The sequence below is a fragment of the Apis cerana genome, linkage group LG5 (assembly GCF_029169275.1).
Source record: "Apis cerana isolate GH-2021 linkage group LG5, AcerK_1.0, whole genome shotgun sequence".
Lineage (NCBI taxonomy): Eukaryota > Metazoa > Arthropoda > Insecta > Hymenoptera > Apidae > Apis > Apis cerana.
The window spans coordinates 5,700,491-5,726,156 of NC_083856.1; the positions used below are offsets into that span (position 1 = coordinate 5,700,491).

The 25,666-nt window shown below is 29.2% G+C and overlaps 1 protein-coding gene and 1 long non-coding RNA gene across 2 annotated transcripts; one reads left to right on the top strand and one right to left on the bottom strand.

Moving 5' to 3' along the window:
• The first annotated feature begins 191 nt into the window (after nucleotides 1–191).
• On the top strand, nucleotides 192–24,130 carry LOC107996593 (carbonic anhydrase 1). The gene is made up of 7 exons (XM_017054736.3): nucleotides 192–733; nucleotides 9,595–9,795; nucleotides 13,894–14,015; nucleotides 16,993–17,088; nucleotides 19,847–19,961; nucleotides 20,720–20,898; nucleotides 21,781–24,130. Exons 1-7 carry the CDS (start codon nucleotides 694–696, stop codon nucleotides 21,847–21,849), a joined length of 822 nt encoding a protein of 273 aa, XP_016910225.1. The 5' UTR covers nucleotides 192–693; the 3' UTR covers nucleotides 21,850–24,130.
• LOC133666071 (uncharacterized) lies at nucleotides 9,556–10,181 on the bottom strand. The gene is made up of 2 exons (XR_009829630.1): nucleotides 10,041–10,181; nucleotides 9,556–9,909 (listed from the first exon to the last, which is right to left on the bottom strand). It is a non-coding gene; the product is annotated as an uncharacterized LOC133666071 (long non-coding RNA).
• Nucleotides 24,131–25,666: the final 1,536 nt, after the last annotated feature.

The window sequence follows — 25,666 nt, forward strand, 5'->3', positions numbered from 1 at the left end:
TTGCTTTATGAATGTTTAAAGTAAACGTATCAAATTAATCTATTTGATTTATAAAAAAATTCGAAAACTTTGGAATAAAAATTATCATGTTTGATCATAAGTAAGCACGTGCTAGCTAGTATATGGTGGGGATTGACGCTGCACGTGTAAACATTTACTAGCGCATGCGCAGTCACTTACATTTCCATAGTAAGAGTCACGTGACCGAAGCGCGTATAAAATCCAGTAGTTGGCCGGCCGGCGTCGCATTCGTGGATGATTTGTGTTGTGAGTCATTTTACTGCTTCGATCTTTAATAGATATAAATAATTTTTTTTAATAAATTTTTATATATATGCATTTCCAAAAGTTAATTTGTATAGTATTGATATAATTATCAGAACTTTTATGTTCATGAATCGAAAATATCTGTAATACAACACGGAAATAAGTTAAAAGTTAGACAACGATTGGTGTATTTGACAATCGTTTCTCGATTTTATTTTAATTTTGAATCGAACGAGAGTGAATCTAATCGACAAATTATCGATAATTACGACCCGCGAATATAATAGATTAAAAAAAAAAACGCAATATAGTGACGTATTCAATTTAATAAAAAATTGTAAACCGACAAGACGACCGGCAGTAAACTCTACTCGGATCTTAATTTCGCGGACCTGAATTTTCGATAAGGTGATCGTCCTTTACGAAATGGCCGACAAAAACGAATGGGATTACTCTGTCCAAAATGGTGAGTCTTTTTTTTGGTTATATATAAATGTCATATATATCGAATAAAAACAAAAAGTTATGACAGATATACATGTTTTTAAATTTATATTACTTAATACTTATTACATTATTTACATCGAATAATAAAATATTCAAATTTTCGTGTATTTTTCTGCTATATCAAAGATAGAAAAAATAGCAATGTCATCGATATAAGATATAAAAATTGTGTTACAAAAGAAAAATAACATAATCTCAACTGTTTTAATTTGTTCAATTGAAAGCACGTTTACAATGTTCCTTTCCATTTTTTACCATTTAACATGATCATTGATTAGAATTATAAATTGTTGTGACATCCGTTAGATATTCCATAAATGTGTAACGAAAAGCGAATTGTCTTATAACAAATAGTCGAATTGATGCGTTATTATTCGACTAGTCATTCCAATGTTCGAGATGTTCTATTTCAAATTTTTTTCTATATTTCATATTTTTCTAAATAATTTTAAATAATTTACTTTAAAAAATATTAATATATAGTTTATTTAACGTTATTTATAAATTTAAATATATTTCATTAAAAATTGAATATTTATATTGATTGCAATTTTTATGTATCATGAACTTTTATATATTATAAAATTATTTTTCTAGTTAATGAAAATATTTATTTTTTTCTAATTTTTTACTCTTGTATTCCATTCACCATATCATGATTCATAAAAGCAACGAATATAATCTTTACATAATAAAAAAAATTAGATTAAAATATATAATAAGCATAGTTATGTTTTTTAAAATGATAATTGTGAAACATTAATCTTCATTAATATATTTAGATTTTTTAAAAAATTAGAATATAATAACAACTCAGTTTCTATGAAGAATAATGAATTTTATTGTTTTTATTTTTTTTATTGTTTTATTCTATATGAACTTCAATCTCTGTATTATTTCACAATATATTATCTTATTGTCATAACTTTTTATTTTTGTCAAATAACAATTGCATTTGATGCAATTTAATCATTTTTGTAATTTTGAAATGCTTCATTGTTTATCTAATAAGAAGAAATATCTGATATAAATACATTATAACAATACTGATGTACGTCAATTAAAAATTTAAAAATGACATGTACATTTATAAAAATTTATAATTTTGCAAATCATGATATTTCATAAATATAAAGAATATGACGTCGATCGATGAAATATCACTTAATAATTTCATAGAAATAAACAATCTTTAAAAAATATAATATAATATAATAGTATTATATTATATTTAGTATCTGCAAGAAAAACTCGCTAAAAATTTTCTAATCTTTTTTATTTTGAATTATGATTTTGTTGAAAATCAATATCATTGATCGATCATCTTTTATTAATTTACGCATATCTTTTCAATTTAATTAATTTATTTTGTATCGTGATTTCTTCTATTGTTTCTATTATTATACAATATCCATTTTGATTATAATTATAGAACAGATTAGGAATTTTTTTGTAGCAAACATAACCAAACATTTCAATATTTTTCTTTTTTCTTAAAAAATAACGATTTATCGAACGATCGTTTCAAATATCATTGCTGATCTTATTTTTTCAATATTGAAACGGAAACTGGAAACAAGAATGGAGAAAGTTACTATTCGATCTGTGATAACATATCAGTTCTCATTTCGAGCCAGATTCGATTTACACGGTGTCATGATGGCACCAGGCTCACTGACCTAAGGCCATTGTCTTCGAATACAGGGCGTCCCAGTCGTGCCAAGGGACGGCGTTGCATTCGCCATGCTAGCATAGGACAGCAACCGGCTCAGTAGGTAAACGAAAATCAATAATTTTCCTGGTCGTACTTCAGGCCGATGCACCTGTTCTGGCGAGTATAGACGTCTCTGTATATTATTCTGACCAGTGATTGTGAGTGTACTTGAAATCCGCGTATACTGACACATACGAGCGTGGATAACCTCAAATATGTATGAATCGCGTTAGAACGTGTCGTACAATGTGTTAGCCGTGTAACACGTAAGCATAATACGAGAATAGAGAGAACGTTGTTCGTTGGTAACGAGGTACGAACACGCACGCGTTGTACATGGTTTCTTGTGTTCGTTGTAGTCGAATATCACGTCTTTAATTCGAGAGGGTCATGAGCGCGAAATACCTAAGTGCTTAAAGAACGAGGAACATTGATGTAGTAGTTGTTACAATTGTAATAGTGATTTGAAAGATGGAATGGTATGCTTTATCGAGTTGGTTGCACGAGAGTGTATACATATATATAAAGTCAATTATACACATCACTATGCGATGAATAATGAATAATTAAATATATCGGCAATGAAGTGTAGATGTTGTGTAACATGCTTAAATGTGATCCAAATTAAACGTATAAATATCATAAATAGATCGCCGAAAAAAAATGAGGTCACGGTTCGACTTGACAAATATTTATTATGAAAAATTTATCATTATGCAGAATTCACTGCGAGATATGTACATTTCAATTTTATTATATGTGTTAATCGTGTAAACGTTTACATTTCATTTCGAAATTTTTGTCAAGAAAAATATTCAATCAAGAAAAACAAAATGTTTTTCTAAGAATAATCATTTTTTTTATGTCTATATCGAATCATAGTTAATTTCTATCATTCCGGTAGTTTTTCATTAAACAAAGAGAAACTAACCGATTAAATCGATGATAAATAAATCATTTGACGCATGATTAAATATCAATATTTAAGCAACCGGAGCGATATTGACGTGCATACTTTCAATGCAAATACTCACAAGAGAGAACGAAGTGAAACGTATACACGAAAGCGTGTGTTAGGGGTCAGAGACCCAGTTTTGTTGCGCCTTACCCGGTTACCGTGCATGCCTCTCCGAAATGCCCTTAATCTGGGGCCAATTTGTCAGCGCTATCTTTGAACCGGCGCGAGTGTAATCGCGAAGTCTGGCGGATACTGTGATTTGCATAAATTCCTTGCCGGCGTGCAGATCAACGATTAAGTCATTTGACTTTTCGAGCATGTACCGGTGATTTGGCCGAGAAATGGCAATCAGTTCGAATATTTACCGTTATGAGACATTCGATTATGATCGGAAGTTGTACTATTACGACCATTTAAATCCATGGCGCTGTTAATCGACGTGGGAATTAATTAAGAATCGATTTGAATATCATTAGTGATTATCGATTTAATTATTAATTTATATTATCTTTTTCATTATCGTATCATTGTGAATATTTTATTGCGTAGAATAATTATGAATAAACGGATAATTACGAATATCGAAAAATATCGATCGAATTAAATATTGGAATAGAATTAATAATGTAATGTATTCGAGAATCGCAGTTAAATTAAGAAATGAAATGCAAGATAAGATATTCGGAATGGTATAACTTGTGAAAGTGAAGTTTTTCACTGCAGGCTTTTAATTGCAGACACGTGTTGCGTTTTAGAAAGAAATCTTTGATATGATCATTTTATTGTTCTTGACTAGTTTCAAACTTTCGTTGAAATTCATACGAGTATTTTTCTTTTTTTTTCTTTATTCTTTTCTTTTTTTTTTCTTACTATAATTATCAAGAAATTCGGGTCAAACAGGAATTTGCCATAAAAGGATCGAGGTTGATGTTTCTGCATTATTTCTTGCGCAATTGTTGATCCATTTTTATTTATACAATACCATATTTCACTGGAATACAAAATCATTAATGATTTTTGTCGATTGATAATATATAATATCGATTAAAAGCATACTTATGAAAAAGTAACCAGGCAAGTTTTCATAATTTATTATCTAACTTTATTCCATTATTTAAATATTTCAAGATAATTTTAGGAAAAAGAAATAATTTATCTAATTGATAATTGAAGAAAATTTAAAGAAAACTCTGTGAACTCTTCTTCAGAAATTTTCGAAGAATCAAGAATTATTTTCATAACGCAATTTTATACATACCTGTATCACTTATATTTTCTTCTGGAATTATTTAGAATTGGATAGAAATGTGGAAAAATAGAACAAAACGAATGAAATTTTGATGATTGTCTTATAGACATAGAAGTCATATATTGATTTCGATGCTTTATATATTGTTTTCGTCGATATATCATATCAGTCTCATTCACTAAATTAATCTCGATGATTCAATTTTTACATGAAAATAATTAAAATTTTATGATTATGATGTTCAATTATGAAATTATAAAACGAATTAATTTTTTTCTTCAATTTTTGAAAAAGCCTGTAAAAACGATAATTAATCAGCAACGCAAGTTATGCATTTAAAACAACGATTTGATTTAATTAAGCTTAGTTTAAAGTCATCGCATGGACATATGCCATCAAATATGGTACACAATACGAACAGGAAGACGCAACGCGTCATCTTTTTTATCCGGTTTACTTAAAAGGTGTGACTATTATTCACGCGTATTTATTAAGAAATTACATTCGATTTTAAAATAATACACACTGTACAATAACATCAAAAGTATCATTCAAAAAATATTTCGTTATAAATTTTCAATTCAGGTTCACACAAATTCATCAATTTAATTTATTTCAACACTTAATTTAATTTTTCTAGAAACACCTTGATTCTTTTTAATTTTTCGTCCGATTTTTTCCGGTTTCATGTGACAATATTGCCATTTTATTTAGTAAAACATGAATTGGCCTCGGTGAAGAGGTATTAAGAAGGTCAGAGTGCAAGGTCCGAGGAGAAATTTACTGCGAAATCGCAATCGTTGATCGAGACAGCGTTTACGCTCGTGACTTCGGCAAGGTTGAACGAACCTTCGAGCAGTTCTCGACGACCTCGAGAAGATATTTTTCTACACGAATCGCGGCGGGCTCTGTGATCGCGATAAATGGAGGTCCTCAACAAGCATGGGAGAGATGTTGGATTGAATTGTGTATTCAGATGGCCGAAAGACACGTCAAACATCGCCATAATGAATTAGCCTTCGTTAGCGGAACTGAACGATGATTGCATTTTGATATCATTTTAATAATAATAATATTTATTAAACGAATATTAATGCATATTAATTTATTTGATAAATTAATGTGTGGTGCGAGATATATATAAGAAATGAAAGGAAAATGTAAATATAAAAAAGCATAAAAAAAGAAAGGTATTTAGTGGAAGTGATGTGTAGGATATTTCTACAGAACCGGAATTATTGAACGAATTCGTAACCGCTTATATCACTACCAAGCACATGTATAGTTTATGTATATTAATTTCTTTGACAGTTGTTATCGAACTTTCTATTACTCCACTCTTTAACCTTCGAATATTCAATATCAATTATCATCTCATAATAAATTTCTTAAAAATTTAATAAATTGTATTCATAATATATCTTTTCATTCATATCTCGGCAACAAATTAGAAGAAAATGGCGGAAATGATCAATCAAACTGTAAAAGTTAAATAATTTATATATATACAAAAAAATTCATCGTTCATTCAAAACTTATCATATATCTTTCTATTCATGTCTTCATTCATATTACGATAAATTAGAAAAAAAATGGCGGAAATGATTAATCAAGCTGAACCTACACTTACGAGAAATATAGAAAAATTAATCTCGTTTTTATCTCGAATCAAAATTCATCAGATATATCTTTTCTAAATTAATCTTTTTATATCTTGTGCAGATTGGCGGGAAATTGGAAGAAAATGACGAATACGGTTGATCGAATTATAAAGGGCATTTTGCAAATTAATAGCGCGTATAATATCGTTCGTACCAAGTATAATCGTGGTCGAACGGATTATGTCATCATCACGTGCTGTTTCGCAGCTGTAAAACACGCGGGAATCTAACGTGTGATAAAAGAATGTCTGCATGGTACAACTGTTTTTTCCCATCCCAGGGACGAACAGACGATCATGCCACGCTTTTCGAAGAATAATAATTGACTTGTTGCCGCTGATACATAAGAAAGGAAAATAAAAGAAAAAAAAAGAAATAAAAAAATAGTCATTTGGTAGATTAACTTTGCAAAGTTGAAACGAATGACGTTGGTTTGTTAATTAGAAATATTGATGATTATTTAATGAGAAATAAAATGAAAATGCGCAATGACGTTCGTAACGCATGAAGGATTACGATTGATGAAATTTATACTTTGCCAAGTTGTGACTCGTTAGCGTGAGAATCGTATGAATTGTCACGTGTTTGGTCCATTGTTAAGGATGTCGCAAAATCGAACCATCAAATTGTGCCAATAAGATTCTATAAATAGCAAGGAGAATATGTGGCGGAGATTATGGCGGTACAAAAACAATATATTTAAATTTTTAAGAGAATGTTCTTTTTATATTTTTTTTTTTACAGAAAAACGATCTGAATTAGATAATTAAATAATTAAAAAAATGTTTTTTTATTGTTCTTTTATATTAAATTTCATTAAAATTAATTAAGAAAGATTGGAAATAAAGAAATAGAGAAATATGAAAAAATATTAAACAATTTTTTTCTAATTCAGTTTCAGTTTTTGCATTTTATACATATTTTATTATAATTATTGAAAATCAAATTTAAGATTAGTTATTATTACGTTTAAAAAATTTAATATTTTTTAAGAAAATTTTTAAATGTTTGAAAGAGAGATCGATTTTTTTATAAGAATAGGAAGTAAGATATTTAAATCTGAATTTCATTTGTATCTTCTCATTTGTATCTCTATGTTTGCTTGTTCATTTTTATCTCTGTTCACTTCTGTCGCACTTGTACTTCTTTTTTTTAATCTGTTGCAAAATCTCGTGATAAAAATATCGTGGTGTAACATCACATGATCTTGACACGAAAAAATCCTCCTTGACCTATCCCTCTCTGAAAATGATCTTCATTTAACTATCATATCGCTTGACCGATTGCTAATTGTAGTCAAATCAATAATAATTCCCTATTGATATGTATTTAACTAGTAAAATACTTTTTTTTCTTTTTAAATTAGATATTTATTTTTCACTTTTAAATTTTTTCTCATCGATTCTTCCAATTCTATCCTTCGTGCTCTATCTATGTCTTCTTTTTTAAAACTATTTTTACAATTGCTTTTCTAAAGAATTCTAAAGATAATTTTAATTTTTTATTTTAATTTATTTAAATCTTTTATATAAATTTTATATTATTTACTTTTTCGATTGTTAAAAGCGAATATAGAAATTTTTATTCAAAATTAACGATGAATTGTATTAAATTTAATAACTGATATACGCATATAATTATTTAAATTATATATTCAGGATACATACTTAAAAAAAGTGATTCATGAAAAAGTGGACGAAAACAAATTTTTCTCATTCTCGAATGCATTACGTATGAAAATTTTTTCAAGTAACAAATAAACAACAACGAAATTCAGTTATTTATTCAATTTAGAATAAAATAAAAGAAACGATTCAATGAATAGAAAAAGAAAAGAATCACTAACTAATGTTTAATCGAAGGACGTTTAATAGGCAAACTTATCACTACCAATATCAGAATCGCGTGTCACGATAAGATGAAAGTTTATACAGTAGCACGTGACGCGTGCATCCGTGATAACATGAGTCTTAAATCAATATAATAATTTATTCTGATTATCTGGACCAATACACGCTGTTTCGATGCGTTTACTATTACATAATCAGCGCGTTGTTATTCGCGTGCCATTATCATTCACTTTCTTGTCCAACGACCTATCGAATTAAACTCTGTTTATTTTTAACCAATAAACTCACTTTATCGATAAATTATTTATTTCTTCAAAGAAATAATCTTTGAAATAAAAACAGATTATATATTTTTATATAGGCATGATAATTCATTCGCACAAAATCTAATCTTGAATTCTATCAGATTTATTGATTTTTCAAAAATTAAATAATCGATTACACATTTTATCTTCAGTATTAACAGAAATGGTAAATGAAAAATTTTTTTCAGAAAATGGAATCAAACTTTTTCAAGTATATATTTAAATCATAATTTAAAAATGTAATCTTAGTTTCAATATTTGTACGACGATAAATTATACGACGAGGTGATGGATAAAAAAGAATATACCGTGTACAAATAACAGTGAAGAACTTTCGAAATTTTTTGCTGGCGTCTTTGATTATTATCTATTGCAAAATCGTGATCTATGATTAAAATTGTATATTATCAATCTGTATTATCTCATTTAACGTGTCGTAGATTTGAGGCATTACTTCAAACACGATAAATCCTTATCTTCGAATTTCCATTGCGTTTCTTTTGTTTCTAGATAATTGGCAAAGTTTCGATCGTTTGCGAAATCGTGTTATTATCTATGATCATAATTCGACGTCGAGATATTTTACAGACTTTATGATCGATGTAACGTGGAATTTTTTTTAAAAATTGTATCGTTAAATATTAATATTATAATATATTTAATTCTAATTCTACAATTCTATAAGATAATCACGTATAATATTAATTTTCAGTCGAACAACAGTATTTTTTTTCTTCTCATTGAAAAAGAATAAAATGCGATAATACACTCGATTAAAATTAATTAATTCTTTCATAAAAACATAAAAGAATAAAAAAGGATAATCGTACAGAATTACAAGAATTAAATACAAAGCTTAATAAATACCAATGAAACTAACATGATCAATACTCCTTTTTGTACTTTATCTAATCATACAATTGTATATTAATCTTACCTTTGCATACCATAAAACTATAAATTGTACAATCATTTTGTACACAACACCAATTCGTGATTAACGAAATGATTCAAATTTATCGTGTCTCGACCATACAATTTATATAATCAAACTAATTAGAATATTTATTTTTTTTGTTACAGGACCAAGCACATGGGTATCGAAGTTCCCAATGGCGGCAGGATCGAGGCAGAGTCCTGTCAATATCGAAACCGACAAAGTGGAATCCGATCACGAGGCTTTAAGTAGCAAACCTTTGCGCTGGAAGTATCCAGCAACCGCATCCCGGAAACTCGTTAATCCAGGTTACTGCTGGCGGATGGACACCGATGGCGAAGGCACATGTAAGTTCATTTTTCATTCGAGAAATTTTTAAATTGATTATAGATTTTACTTGATCAAAATCACGTTTGTCGTTAGACAATGATCGGTGAATTGAGGTTTGTACGATTGGAATTCTACGACAAAAATTTTCAAAGATGTTTGAAAAAATATAATTATTTTGATAAAATACGGAATATTATATATATATGTATAATATATAGCATTAAAAATTCAATGCATAGATTGTTTCGTATTAATCACTCACGTCAGCATAATACGAATGCTTGTCAACTAGTTGAACGAACTTATCTCGCGATATCGTTGCTTGGCCAAGGATATTATTTATCATTCGGGTGGTAAAGAAAGCTTTTTGGGGTTAAGAAACGCGGTGTGCCGTATCGTGCCGTTCGTTCGTGCATTTAAATGCGGAACTAAGAAGTCGTTCGTTAGTTGAAAAGTCCGGTACACGCTGTGAGAACAATTTCGATCCCCAGCATTGAATTGCAGATCGACTGTGAAATGCAAATATGTCTCCTGATCAGAGATCCCGTGGAAAAAACAACTTTTTTTTCAAATCTTTGTTTTTCATTCTCAGATTCGATCTTTGGTAAATATCGTTTATCAAAAGATATTTTATAATAATAATTGCAATAATAAAGTAACTGGATTAAAATGATGGATGAAGCGCGTATTAAAAGAAGAAATTTAATTTTTCAAATAAGATAATTATCGGTGTATTAACAACGAGACGTCTTTCAAAAATGAAAAATGAGTTTCTCGGATAAACTTTTAATATTCAAACACCGTTATCTTGATTATTAATGAAATAAATAAAAACAGATCCGTGATAAACTTTCTCAGCGATTTTATCTTCTCTTGTGTTTTCTCTCAAATTCAAATTCGATTTATCTCTTTCTTGTATAATCATAAACATAAATATTATTGAATGTTACGTTATATGGATTATTAATTCGAACTAATATCGATCAAAAAGGAATATACGATATTGTTTTGATCAAGATGGCCCAAATATTAGTCCATGAAGCTCGACGGACTTAATTTGAAGCGGTTCGAAGTAGATTTCAGCATTAACCGCGAACAGAAGCTAATTGGTTGCATGCAAGAGCCACGAAACGTGGCTCTAATCGTCCATTTCCGACATTGTGAGAGCCTAACAGGAATCCGTCAGAGGGAAAGCTCGCGTTTGCATTTCGTCATAACGTAAATCTTGTGGCTGTAAAACTTTATCCTGTATTTTACAACTCTTATCTACGATATCGAAGGCCTGGTTGGATTATGAGCAGAAAAAAAATTTTTGTCAAAGAAACAGTTTATATTTGAGTATGGATTGTAACTTATCCACTTGTTAATCGAACGAGTAATTTGTTCGAGTAAGTTGATATAGATAAAAGAGATTCGAGTTCTATAAATAATATTTAATATATTGAAGACAGTGTTTGATATTGTAACTCTGTGCCAAAATTAGTTTTTTGCGTTTGTAAATCTGTTTTGCATTGTAATCATTTCTAATTATCGATTGGTAATTTAATTGGTTTGGTATTAATTTATGAAATGATGAATAATTTCTTTTCTCTTTTTGTTGTTATTAATTCAGAAATTCGAAATAGAATTACATATCATTTCAATTTTTGGAGGACAGAAATAATATTTTATGTCAAGTAGATATATAACCATTTTATGAAATGGTTTTTAAAGAACGAAAAGATATCTAGTGATCTCTAAGGATTCAACATCTAATATTATCCATAGAATTCTCATGGAATTTACCGTTTCATGATGTATAATGGATTGAAATATTAATCAGATAAATTTATAATAAGAAACTTGTTTCGATGGAGGATTAAAATTGAATAAATAAGAAATAATTAAAATTGAATAAATAAAAAATGGACAAGTTTAAGATACTAATAAATTACCTTATATTTCCAGGCAACAGGTTAATGTTTAAGATTCATTTAAAAAAAATGATTACATAAGAATAGAGTCACTCGATCGATTACATAAATACATGTTAAGGAAGCATTTGAATATTCAAATTAAAACAATATATTTCCAATTCTATACTATCTTCTATTCGAAATTTTTGAAATTGAAATTCGTTCGATTTAAATCGTAAATCATGAACGATCGATTTATACTTCAAAGGAAATTCAAAGAAATTATTTTACGCGAAATATGAGGTCGTTACTTTAAATAAATAAATAAATAAATAAATAAAAACTCGATCAAAGCAAAGTCGAAGATGGATTAGAAATTGCAAATCGAATAACAGTGGCCACGAAATAGAGATAATGATAGGAAATGATCGCACGAGAAAACAGAATACGTAATTGGTATGGAAGGAAGAGTCGTCGAACGTAATGAACGAGTGCAAAGCGGATCGTTGGTCGTTCGCGTTTCCCTCGAACGTTTCAATGGCAGTTTCGTGCTTGTCGAGGAGGCTTTTACCTTCGCGAGGTGTGTGCTCGAAACGAGGACGGCCATTTCGTGACGCATTATGCGTGCTCATACGCGGTAGAAACGTTCTCACACGATGGAAATGGAGCAATGTTTCAGGGAATCGATGGCCCAATGCCATCGATACATTCGCGCTTCCTTCTTTTTTTTTTTTATTCAGGATAAATATATGTTTAAACAATTGGAAAACATACATCTGTTTCTTATTTGCATTTCAGTCCACCTTCAGAAAACAATTATGTTATCGTTATATTGTGTGTTATTCAATGAGCTATTAGATTCTTCGGTTGAAAGAATGACACAAGAGTCGTGCAAGCTTATTATAAAAATTTGAATACGTATTGTTGTTATAGTTCAAGTGACTATTCATTTGTCTATTATACAAACTTCGTTGAAATTGTATTCCACGTAATATCTTTATTGCAATATCTCTGACATTTCCATCTTGAAGAATCTTTCGTAATTAAATTTTTTCCGACACCAACATATATGCATGCCTACACGATTTCAATTTATTTAAATTTTTAAAACAAACGAAAAGATCGAATCTCTATACCGGTATTTCACAATTTCGAATCTCTTTTTAAACAGATGACATTTTATATTCGAATGAACTTTAGCACACTCGTGTAACGTAACATTAATGATAATCGATTAACATTCGTGAGCATTAGGAGGATTTTTTAATCTTACGATAATCAAGTAATAAAAAAGATTCTTTCTCAAATTGCATAAAAATTGATTCCAAAAAAATTATTGTACAAAATAATTATATACGATAACGAGTATTAAAAAAAGATAACACACAATTTAACTAATACAACGAAACGATAATACTAAAATAATGAATGTGATAATGATATAAATTTACGCGATAAGATAAAATAAAGTACTTACGTAAATAATGCGTAAATAATATATTGTTTACATACTACTTAATTTTTTCGACATATGGTATATATCACGTTGAAAATCCTTCTAATCAAATTTTTATATAAAGATAATCCTAATTAAAAATCGAAAGTATAACTCTCGGAATGAAGAAAAAAATTAATGGATTTTTCAAAGGAAAACTTTAAATTGCAACATATCAAGCAAGATAGATATTCAATTGAACCAGGTGATCTTCTCCATCCGGTTCGAAAAACGTATTCGTCGATTCGAGCGTTCAACTCTGACCCGTCCCCCATAAATCTTCTTTAACCTTTATGACGCGTGCGGGATTTCTCCATCCGCTACTATCCCCTCGACAGTATCGTTCGCGTAATTCGGCTAATCAAGCGTATCCTGTAATTCAACATGCTGAAACGATCCGCGTTCGCCCCGAACGCCGTAATGGAAGCCTTTCTGTTGACTTCTGTTTTCACGTTACACAACAAGAAGTTTCGGACTAAAATTAGAGATTCTTTCACGCGTTAACGTTGCTACGGTGCCGACGAAAAATTACACGTATTTTCAAAGGAAACAAAGATTTTACAATCGCAATAAATTTTGACTATTGAGGATTGATGGTAAATTTAAGATAAAAGGGATACGAGGAAACGATGTTTCTCTTAGTTTATATTTATTTTTAGCACTCGTTTTGTACGATGAAATAAATTTGTAATGATCTTTTTCTCTTTCTTTTTTCTTTTTTACAGTTTTAAGCGGTGGACCTTTAATGGACGACGTGTATAAACTGGAACAATACCACTGTCATTGGGGATGCAGCGACTCGAGAGGATCCGAGCACACTGTGAATGGACAAGCGTTCGCAGGAGAGGTTAGTTTATTTAAAAGATAATTAATTCTTCAAAATATTTGAATTTTAATAGTATATTTTGAAACATTTATGGAGATTACACTCCTTGCAGAGTGCAAAAATAACAAATTCCATTCGAAAATTTTATTTCGATGCTTATGGTTTATCATCATAAATATAATTGATTTAAGAACAGTTCTGCAAACAGAAAGCGCAATAGAACGAAGAGGAATCATTTATATAGTCTTTAATCACTTATGCTCGCGTCTTTAACAATTGGATGTCTGGATCTCTTGTGCAATATCCAATTTTTATCACAGTCTTCGTTCGAAACGTGACAGTGACAAATTTATTTCACTTGCCAAATTTTTTTTCTCTAACCTCGCGTTACGTTAGATATATAAATAAAAGACACAGAGAATAAGTATACTCTGGAGAGCTGGATATTTTTCTGGAACGCGAAATCTTTCTCGATTCCCCGCACGAACACGAGACGAGGAGGTTAATGCTGTAAACGATTTTAAGAGGGACGCACGTGGGATCACCGATTAACCGTGCACTCTAAACATTCCCAACGACGAGCGTCTGGCTTCAGATCGTTTAATAATTCACCATCAAGGGACATGATTCGCGTCACAATCACCCATCACACGAACTTCTTGACTCGACCTTGTTCCTGTACTCGTGAACGCGTGTATCTCGTTGTCTGGAGGAAAGATTCCACTAACCAGTTTTCTCATTAATCGGATCTTTAACCCTTTGCTATTTGCAAGTCGAGTTGGAAATGAATTTTCTCACGAATTTCGAATATTTTTGATTGAGTATACGTATATGTTACGTCACTGTAAATTCAATAATTTCTATTTTTTAATTATTTTCTTGCTATTTTGATTGCTATTTTTAATCCTTTTTGTTATAAAAGAAGAAAGAAATTGATATCACTTTCTCTTATTTATCATTTTAATATTAATTTTATATATATATATATATACAGCGCATTGAGGATAAAAAAATTTTGTTATCTATTTATTGCTGTTGCGAAATTACAAACAGCACGATAGTTCTCATTTAAGATTAAATAATTAATCATGCGAACAATAAAATAAAAAAATAAACTTTGATTTCAAATATGAAAGATAATACGAATGACGTATTAACGTTGATATGAATGTTATTGATATTCATCGACTCATGTTGTTATTTTTAGATAAAGTTTTTTTCTTCCCTTTCTTCTTATTTATTAATAATTATTTTTCATCATAAAATTGTAATTTCTTATGAATAACGAATTAAAAAATATTGTTAGAATTATATATATCTTGCTTTTAAATTGACATCTTGAACTAATTGATATGAAATATAAAATATTTCTTAAAGAAATTTTACAATTTTTACAAAGTGATTAAATTCATAACATTGTAAAAATTTGGTAATAATTTTTCATCTTATTATCCACGTTTGTTTCAAGAGTTACAAAGAATTATGGCAACTGTCTGTGCCGTTTGTATGAAAATTACGTAAAAGAGAATATGTTCAAACTTCATGAGTCTAAACTTTGTGAGAAATGACTTCGGTTGAAGGAGCAAAGAACTAGACAACGATTACGCAACGAAGAAGTTCTTTCATGATTAATTGTTAGAGAAAAACAACCAGGCAAACTATGTGATGTTAAAAGGTTGCGACTCCATTCTTCGACGATCCTAAGAAATACACTTGTTCCCTGCATTCTCCTTTGGATCTTTGACGCCTTGGAGGGGATCTATTATTCGACCCTATTTTCTTGAGTATACAAATTATTATTTTATTGATTACATTATTGAATAAATAAAAGTGTATATATAGAGAAGAATGAAAAAAACGTGATAAATATTAAAATGATATACGGTTATTATGTGTAATGGAATGTGATAATTAAATAAGCAATTGCAATTAGCCATTTAGAGGTCATGGAAAAAAGATACAGGTTGTATAATATCGATCATTGTTTCTAAGTGGAAAATTTTTTTTCCATTCTTCTTTTTATGTAGAACTAACAAATAAAAAAGGAAAAATATTTCAGAATTTCTTGAAATTTCAGGAAATAATGAAATCATGTGCACAATTATTTCTTGTTCAAGATTAACGAGTGATTCATTGATTTTCAAATTTGTAAAATTATTAAAAATGAAAAATAACGTGTTTTCTCTTTGATAACTGATATCATAAAAATAATGGAAGTCTAGAAAATTGAAATTAGGAAATTTTGCACTAATATTATCATATTAAACTGATTAAATATTCTGCAATATTCAAATTTTGTAATCTTATCACGAGATTATATTGAAATGAGTTATCTATCAATTATCTGTTGATTAATTCTACGCAACGAAAATCTTATCTATCTATAAATTATTTGAGAAACTTGTTGGCATAACCATGACTCGTTTTCTATGATGCTTAGAAGGAGCTAGATTATGATGATTCATGAAACATCAAAGAACAACTTTCTTCTTGATCGCATGATTCTTAATGATCGTTACCGTCGGCTACTACAAGTCATTAAATATTCATTGAGTTTAACTAATAAGATCTATTATGGCAAGATCATGATATAAACATTACAAGGAAAATATACTAGAAAACCTTTTAAAATATGCATATGTGAACTTTTAACATTTATTTGTTGATTTTTCATAATTACATAATAATAATTTACATCAATTATCATGATAATTTTAATCTTATCATTTTTATAAAAGTTTCTTTATATATTTATATTTATATTTCTTTAGTATTTTATATAAGTATATAAGAATTATATTAGCATTATATTAAGATATACATTTTGTTTCGAAACTTCTATTAATTCCATCATTTCTATTAATTAATTAAATTATTGTAAAATTTTATAATTTCGAAAGAAGGAAGTAAACGATCTTAAAAATCGTTATAATTATCAACTTCTTTTATTTATCTTTTTTTAATTGTATTTACATTGTACGTTATTTTCACATTACAGTTGCATCTGGTGCATTGGAACACAAGTAAATACAACACTTTTGCCGAAGCTGCAAAAGCGTCTGATGGTCTTGCTGTTCTTGGCGTATTCTTGAAGGTAATTATTTTGTATCTAAACTTCAAAGTATTCTTTTTACATCATATATATATATATACGTAACTGTTTCAATATTTCCATGTGATAAAACACAACGTTAAAGCGTATCTTGCGAAAGAACAAAAAAAAAAAAAAAATAAAAATAGTAATATAAAACGGACGAATATACAATCTCGAATCTCGTCTAAAAAGTCTTTTTAAACAGAGACAAACATTATAGCCGACGAACATGATGACTGATAGAAAGTATCTGGTGACAACAAGTGTCAAATATGCAATGAAATTCTCTGAAAGATTTCGTGACAAGAAATCAAAAACAAAAGATAAAAAAGGTACGAACGGCAGAAGAAAATGAAATACGTGACTTCGAACGAACTAATAAAATCTTTCATCAGAACTATAATAGGCAAACAGAATCGAGACAGAATGCCGTGACAACAAATCCTCGGCAACGTGTTCGTAATTCGTTTAGATGCGGTTTATGCCTTTTCTACGGATGCATCGTGCTAACATATTTACATATAGTTGCCCAAGCTTTTATATAACCTCGTAAGCTAGCGTAAGCAGAATCCGTAACAGTGACACTTCATCATCGATTCGATGACGTGTTACATAAGTATTTGATCGTGCATCATTATCCCACTGTTTCGAACATTAGAAGAGTGAAATTCTCTTTAGTCGGCCATTGCGTAGCCAAGGACAAATCGTAACCGCTTGCTCGCGCGCGACTTTTAATCGTTCGCTTCCGCTTTGTTTCGTCACTTTCCTCACTTTCTGCGCATGATTGAAATTGCTCGATCTTCTTCGTACGAGAGGAGCAAGATTTGGAACGGAAAATTCGAAGAATTTGAAACGGAAATTTTTTATTAAGAAACGAGTTGAAAATAAATAGAATGGATAAAAATAGTGGATGAGATCAGGATATATTAGCATATCTTAAACTCTAATCAGTAATCGTTTGCACGTCGAATATAAAATTTATTTAAATCCAAATAGGAATTTTGTCATTAAAAATTAATTTTTATAATGACAAACTATTCTATCTGATTTAAAAATAAATTTTTCTGCTACTACGGAAGGTGTGTATAAAAAGATTTGAATTTTTTCATAAGAAAACACGTGCATTTATTATGCAATCGTTCGTTAGAGCGTGGAATGGTAAGACAATTCGAAAAGTAATATTGTGCAACCAATTGTTTACAATGGTTATTATTTACCAGTCGTTTCCATCGAATTTGTAGTAATCAATCGGATTATTTACGGTTATTCGTGTTGCACGAAATCTATTAGAAATTGTAATGGTATATAACACGTAGGCGTGTATTTTCCGGTGCCGCATTTGAAAATTTAAAATTTAAAATTTACAGCATTTATGAACGTGAAATCTATCCATCCTGATTAAAATATATTTTTATGATACATTTATGAGATATAACTATCATAAAATAAATTTATTGAGAAAAAAATTTACAGTTACTTGAGATTTAATTTTTTCTTTAACTTTAATTTTGCAAAAAAGAAAGGAAAACGTGTTTCTTCGATTAGATGAACGGGTTTATCTTGCGAAATCTCTCAGACTAAAAAGGAATTATGAGGCCGGATGTAAGATTATCAATTAGCACAAACTATAGATAGATGGAATTAATATTTATTTGGAAAAATTGATTAGAAATAATTTCCTAATGGGATATAATAATGGGACAAGTAAGTGAAAATGGAAAAATTATTAATGATCAAGTGGAAAAAAATTTTCCTCTATTAACTATTAATACAAAGGACATTGAATTTAAAAATAGACGATAAATTAGACGATAATCTGTCGATAGATAAAAAAATGAAAAAAACAAAAGATATTTTTTAAACAGATATATTTTAACACGAATAAAACAAATTTTCATAATTAGCACAATTCCTACGATGTTTCTTCGTTTTAAAATTGAAAATGCATAGATCGTTGTGTGTAACTATTTATTTTCAGAGCAATCGAGGAAATGCATACCTACACAGGTAATGTATGCACATGTTTCATTGCAATTAAAGAGGAATATAGAGGCTAAAAAAAAAGCACATTGTAAATTGTGCTCGCTAGTTACATTATTAACAGCTCTTGGACAGAGTGTAATCTATGTATGTGTTATTGCAAACTGATGAACATTTGACGATCTAATGATAATGTACGGTCATTAATATCGGTTATGCCTGACTGATTACAGGTTCTCGTACTCTTGCACATATTTTTTTTTCTACAAGTTTTATTTTCTCGTTCGCACATTTCAGTAACATATCTTCTAATTGGTTCTTAATAAAACCGGTTGAAATTCTTCCATAAATATGTATTTTCGCGGTTGACGTGCAGTTTTTATCTAACTATTGATAATTTGATTTAATTTTTTTGCAGAGGATAAATTTGAAAAATAAGTTTCAATTTTTTTTTTAAATATAATAACTTTTTTAATATTGAAAAATAAGTTAATAAACAAGACATTGTAATTTCTCATAATCTCTATTCTATTCTTTATAAAAAAAAATTCATATTTTCGTTGAATGACTGTATGCATATTTTTAGACTTAAAATTATTTTAAGATTAATATTCGTACGTTTCATTTTCCTCTTCATCCATCATTCATTAAAAATTTGATAAACTCGCGTCGTAATTCTCAATTGATAAACATATATATATATATATATTAACAACCACTATAGATGGACGATTATTATAATAGAATGTGTTGCATAACTCATTTATTTTCATTGCAGGTGGGAAAGACGCACGAGGAAATGGAGAAGATCGCTCGCCTCTTGCCTTACGTCTCGCACAAAGGCGAAATCGTAGAAATTACGGAACCAATCGATCCCAGCAAACTCCTTCCCGGTTAGTATCTAATTGTCAATTTACATTTCCCTTTTATGTCAAATTAGATCACCTTTATGTCTTTATGGAATGGAAAATCGCCTTGTTCCCCCCTCCCCCCATTTCCATATACCGCAAAACACTCGTTTGAAATTTTCATTCGATTTTTTTCAACGGCGATCAATTCGATTCTTTAAAAGGAAGAAAACATATCATTTATGCCACGCGATCCTGGTCGCGCAAAAGACTCGAGAAATCACAAACGAAATGTCTCTCATCAATCGTTTAGATCCGCTTAAAATTGATGAAAATTTGTTTTTCAAGCGGCTTTTGAAAAATTTATTAATTTTTAATCTTTCAACGAAGGAGAGACGGATATAAATCGTCTCTTTATATGTTTTAACGATTATTTCGATTCCTTTGAAGATTGACGAAGGTCATTTTAATAAGAAATTCTTCACAGTCGAGCGCATTACTATTATTTAATGCAGTTACGTCACCATTTTTCTCGCGCTCCACATATTAATAAATTAGCAGCCAGTTTAATATATCGGGCAAGAAGTTATGTATCGTTAATCAATTATCCACAGCCAAGCTTTGTGTTATTTTGCATTTTTCATTTATCGTGATGACAGTTTTGATTGTTGGAGATATCTAGGAATAATTTTCTTTTCTTTTCTTTCTTTCTTTCTTTTTTTTTTTCTTTCTATACTTTTTTCGCGTTCTTATTTTGATAAGAATTGAAATTTGGTATGTATATTTTTTATATATTTTTACAGATGATAATGGCTATTGGACGTATCTGGGATCGTTGACGACACCACCTTGCAACGAAAGCGTTACTTGGATCCTCTTTAAGAAATGCATCGAGGTGTCTCATCATCAATTAAATATTTTTCGTAATTTACGTAAATTCTCCCGCGGTGAGGAATGCCCCTGCCATGAAAATCATGGAGCGGTAAGTGTTTAACATGGAATATACGTGAATATCTTATATAATTGATCTTTTTGCATTCAAAATTCAATTTTATTTTATTTATTCATTTTTTTGAATTTTTCATTAGATCAAAGGATTAAGATTCTCTCGCATCTCTCATCCGAAACATTTAATTTTAAAGTCAAATCGAAGATTAAATAAAATTTTGATTCAAATCTCAAAGATCTCTTATGCCAATATAAAATATTTATAGCAACAATGATTGATTCATAGCAGTATAACAAACGCACAGTTCATTCGTTTATTTATATCAACGTGGAAAATTTTCATTAAACCATGAACTGCTAATATTTTTTTTCTCAACAGATTTATTTCGCTTTTCAAGGCGTTTCCTTCTTTGTTTCTATAAATTAGCCACTTAAGCATAAAACAAAGAAACTCTATTAACTAAAGTAGATAATGTTAAAAATATTCGCAGCAAAAATTTCACAGCTCGGTATATGAAATCAAACAGAATTGAATTTTAATATTACTAAATTCTCCTATGTACAAAATCCTAGAAGCCAATTGACAAGCTTCAAGTAAAATCCAACAATTCTTCTCCACTCCTTTATTCCCTAATTATTTATAAAAATAAAATTTAATTAAATCATAAATTTTCATCACGAAGACGGAACGAAACGCCTATCAAACACCTATCCTCTTACTTCGATTAACCTTCCTTTCTCGCGAGGGTGTCACCACTTCACCTATCTTTTCCCTTCCTCTTCTCTCTCCTCTCCTTTCCCCCACCTTCCTTTTATTTTTACCGTCGCGTCAACGTCCGTTCATGAAAATGAATGAATTCTCAATCGGCGGAATCACGCTCCCGCTTTTCCTAATTCAGCCGCCTTTGTGTTGCAGGTAATCAACAACTTCCGTCCACCGATGCCGCTCGGAAATCGCGTGTTGCGCGAATGCGGCAGCTTCTGAGCCTGTTCCCTCACGATGATGCATCGAGATCAGTCGATATCTGGCGAAAAATGGCGGGAGAGAAGCGAAACGGCCGCCATCATGGTTGACCATGGAGCGGCCGTGATGACCCCTCAAAGTATGCTCGCGAGCCATGCATCGTCGTTCAACCTTCATTCTGTATCGTGGACCTTTCTCGCCGGGATAACCAAGTGCCTTCTTTGTCTGTCGAGGATTTCCGGGATGGTGGTCGGAAGAAGGGAGAACGAAGGACGAGAAAAGATTTTCTGCGGGAAGAGTGGTGGATAAAGAAGCGTGTTTCTGTGGATATGTTCCTTGAGAAATTTTAATGTATAAGATGGAATTTTAAGTAAGATATATGATCGATTGTGAATAGTTGATACATGCTGTCCATATTTCAACGAGACTTTTAATTCATTTTAATCAATATATGATAAATGTTACTTATTAGAAAGATAGAAGGATTATTGTATTAAATATTATAGGTTGGTAAATAATTAGTAAATTTAAATTGAATTTTAAATGAATTGTAAGAGCAAACTATGATAAGTATAATAGAAATTAATGGACAGCAGTTAAAGTTATACAAAAAGGCAAAAGAAAAAGTATAACGAATGAAATTTGAGAATGATTTCGAAGGCATAGAACGTTCGATGAATAAGTTTAGATAGTTGTACATGCGTGTCTTATATGTACGAGTCCAATAGATATATTGATATTCTGTTGTTTGTTCACGATCTCGATGATAAGCAAAAGAATCAAATATGAGAGCATTTCACTTCGATTCTAAGTGCAATTAAAACGTAGCCGAAACGAGAGAATTTTCGCTTGACTATCATAAAATAGGGACTAAATATTTAGTTGGAGAATTCTGCGACTGCTTGTTTTAACAAATTAAAAATAAGACGTGCCTATATATATATATGTATTCATTCATACTAATGCAGGATGTATACGCTCGAATTATAGCAGACAATTTTTGCTGAAAATTTTTAAATTGAAATTTTTAAAATATTTCAAATTTACAATAAATTCTAGAAAAAATCCGTCCATTATTGGTCGATTCTCGATGGAATTAAAAAACAAAACAGATATCGTTTAAAATTCTGTGTGATAATTATATATATATATATACTTATACGTTTACACGTATATAAGAGTGTGACGTTCATAATCGATATTTGCGGTTTGAATAGTTTATAAATATTCACGAGGATGTCGAGCGACAAACATTGACCCTCCATTGATAGGGTAAAATTTAAATTGTTATTAAATTATATTTGATAAATGCATTAATTTCTGAAAAATCATAAATTTGAGATTTGGAATTTTTAATCTTAAACTTTTTCAATTTTTCAAATATTGAATTTTTAACTTTTAAATTTTTATTAAATTATTTATTTCAATAATTCAACAATGTTCTTACATTATTAAGTGCAAATACAAAATGTTTAAAAAATACATTTTTAGATACGGTTAGATGAGCATAAATAGAGGTGTCATTTTATATTTTTCACGTGATAATTACGATCTTCCTTCTAAGTTTTTCATAAACAAGCGAAATGCTGACTCGACATGTCTCAGACTATGCACGCCTATGTGCCTTTTTAATCACCTGTGTGAAATAACTATTGTATAATGTCGTTAATATTAACTTTGGTGTTTGAGATTATTGATAATTTCAAACATAGTTATCCTTTTTGCATATTGCAATTTCCTTTTGTAACAGATGCTTTCATCGCGATGACATCTTGTTTATTTTTTTTTTCTTTTTTCTTGTTATATTATTTAATCAAAATCAGGTATCGGTATAATAGTCATAAGTAAGTGAATATATTCACATCAAAAATTTTTAGAATTTCCAATTTGCATGGAATTAAAAGTAAAAAAAATTCAAATTTACATATTATTATACCCGATTCTGATTAAATACATTTATGTAATTATCGGTCAGAAACATTAAACAGCTTTCTTTGTTGTAACCAGAATAACGAGTGTCAGCTTTCAATATGTTAGTTAAACAAGTGCTGAAAGTTTTATTCTTCCTTCCACCCTTGTTTTCTTCTGAAACGTATATTTTTGCGATTAATGAACATTTAAACTGGATATAATAATAGAAAATAATATTCATTCCCTGAGTTTTCGTTTTTCTTGTATATTTATTGTATATGAACACGTGAGAAGCAATCTGTGTATGTATTTCGTAGCATCGACTGTGATAAAAGAAATGTAAGAAAAATGGTAATAAAGGATCGCGAGAAATCTCGCGATAATACATTTATATATCGAATTTTAATTTGCAAATCCTATAATGTTATTTTTGTTGAATTAAAAAATTTTATAAAATTTCTACAAAATTATATAAAGTTTATAAATTATAAATTATAAATTATAAATTAATTTATATAAATTGAAAATATTAAATTTGTCGTATACTATTATGAGTAAAAAAGTATAGAGATTGTAAGTTGAAAAGTTTTTCTTATGATCGAGTTAAGGAAAAGATTCAACATGTTTATGATGTGTTATAAAAGTGCAGCGACGAGTTTCTACCGTTAATTTTATGGTATGGTACACGTCCACCTGAAAACCGGTTAGAGTGGTCGAGTGCGTGCTAGGATTTTTGATTGGATGATTATTGCATGCCCGCATCTTTGAAAAGACTTGGTCACGCGTTAGGAACAAGTATAAACAAAGAAAGGAAATAGTGGAAAAAGGATAGAGATAGAGTAAAAATATTGAAATCAGCGCCATCTGTAGAGTGCCGCAAATGAAACATATAAATAAAGGACGGAAAACAGTGTGACAAAGATAGAGATAAGAATTGACCGTCAATGCCATCTTTTGAGTACCAAAGATATCTCTTTGAAAATAGGGTAAAGTAGAGTAAGAATTGATAACTAGAGCCATCTTTTGAAAAGTTTTAAAATTTGAAATATTTTTAATACGCGATATTTTTAAACATGTTCGACATAACTTTCTCATTTAATAAATATATGTAGTTCGTGACATAAGTTTCAAATGATATTGATAATAATATAGATTTTAAATGAATATTGAATATTTTTATATAAATTATTTAAATTTCTGATTTTTAATATTATATAATTGATTTATTATTTTTTTACTTTATTAATATATTAATAGAATTATAAATAAATTTATAATTTATCAAATTTATCAACTTTTAAAATATTTATTTTTATTATATATTAATATATTATATAATATTATTTTAATTATTTAATTGAAATAATAAATAATAAATAGAATAATTTATAAAAATGTTTTTTTCATTAATAATAATTATATTATATATTCTTTTAATATTATACTATTATTTATTTTATTTACATTTAAATCTTTAGTTTATTAAATTATTAATATAATTTAAATAATAATTTGCGCATATTAATTCGATATCGACAAAGCTTCCATCGACGTTCTTCAAGCGTCGAAAAATGAATTCTCTTACTAGAAGAACATGATCGTAAAGAAGGTTTTACGATACCTCCTTCACTCCTATTATCCTATTTCTATATGACTAACTTTCTTATTAGGAAAACATAATTTTATAAGAGAATAAACTATCGTGATATATTCTTATGTTTTCCTATTATCCCTGTTTCTCGATTTTCTTAGTAGGAAAACATGTTTCAATAAGAAGTTATCAAAATGCTTCTTATATTTCATATTATCCTATTATCGTTATTAGAAAAGTCTTTAAGAGTGCTCAGCAGATCTAGAAAACAACGTTATATGATATTAAAAAAATATATAATTACCAAAATCATTTAAAAATTTTTTAATAAAAAAT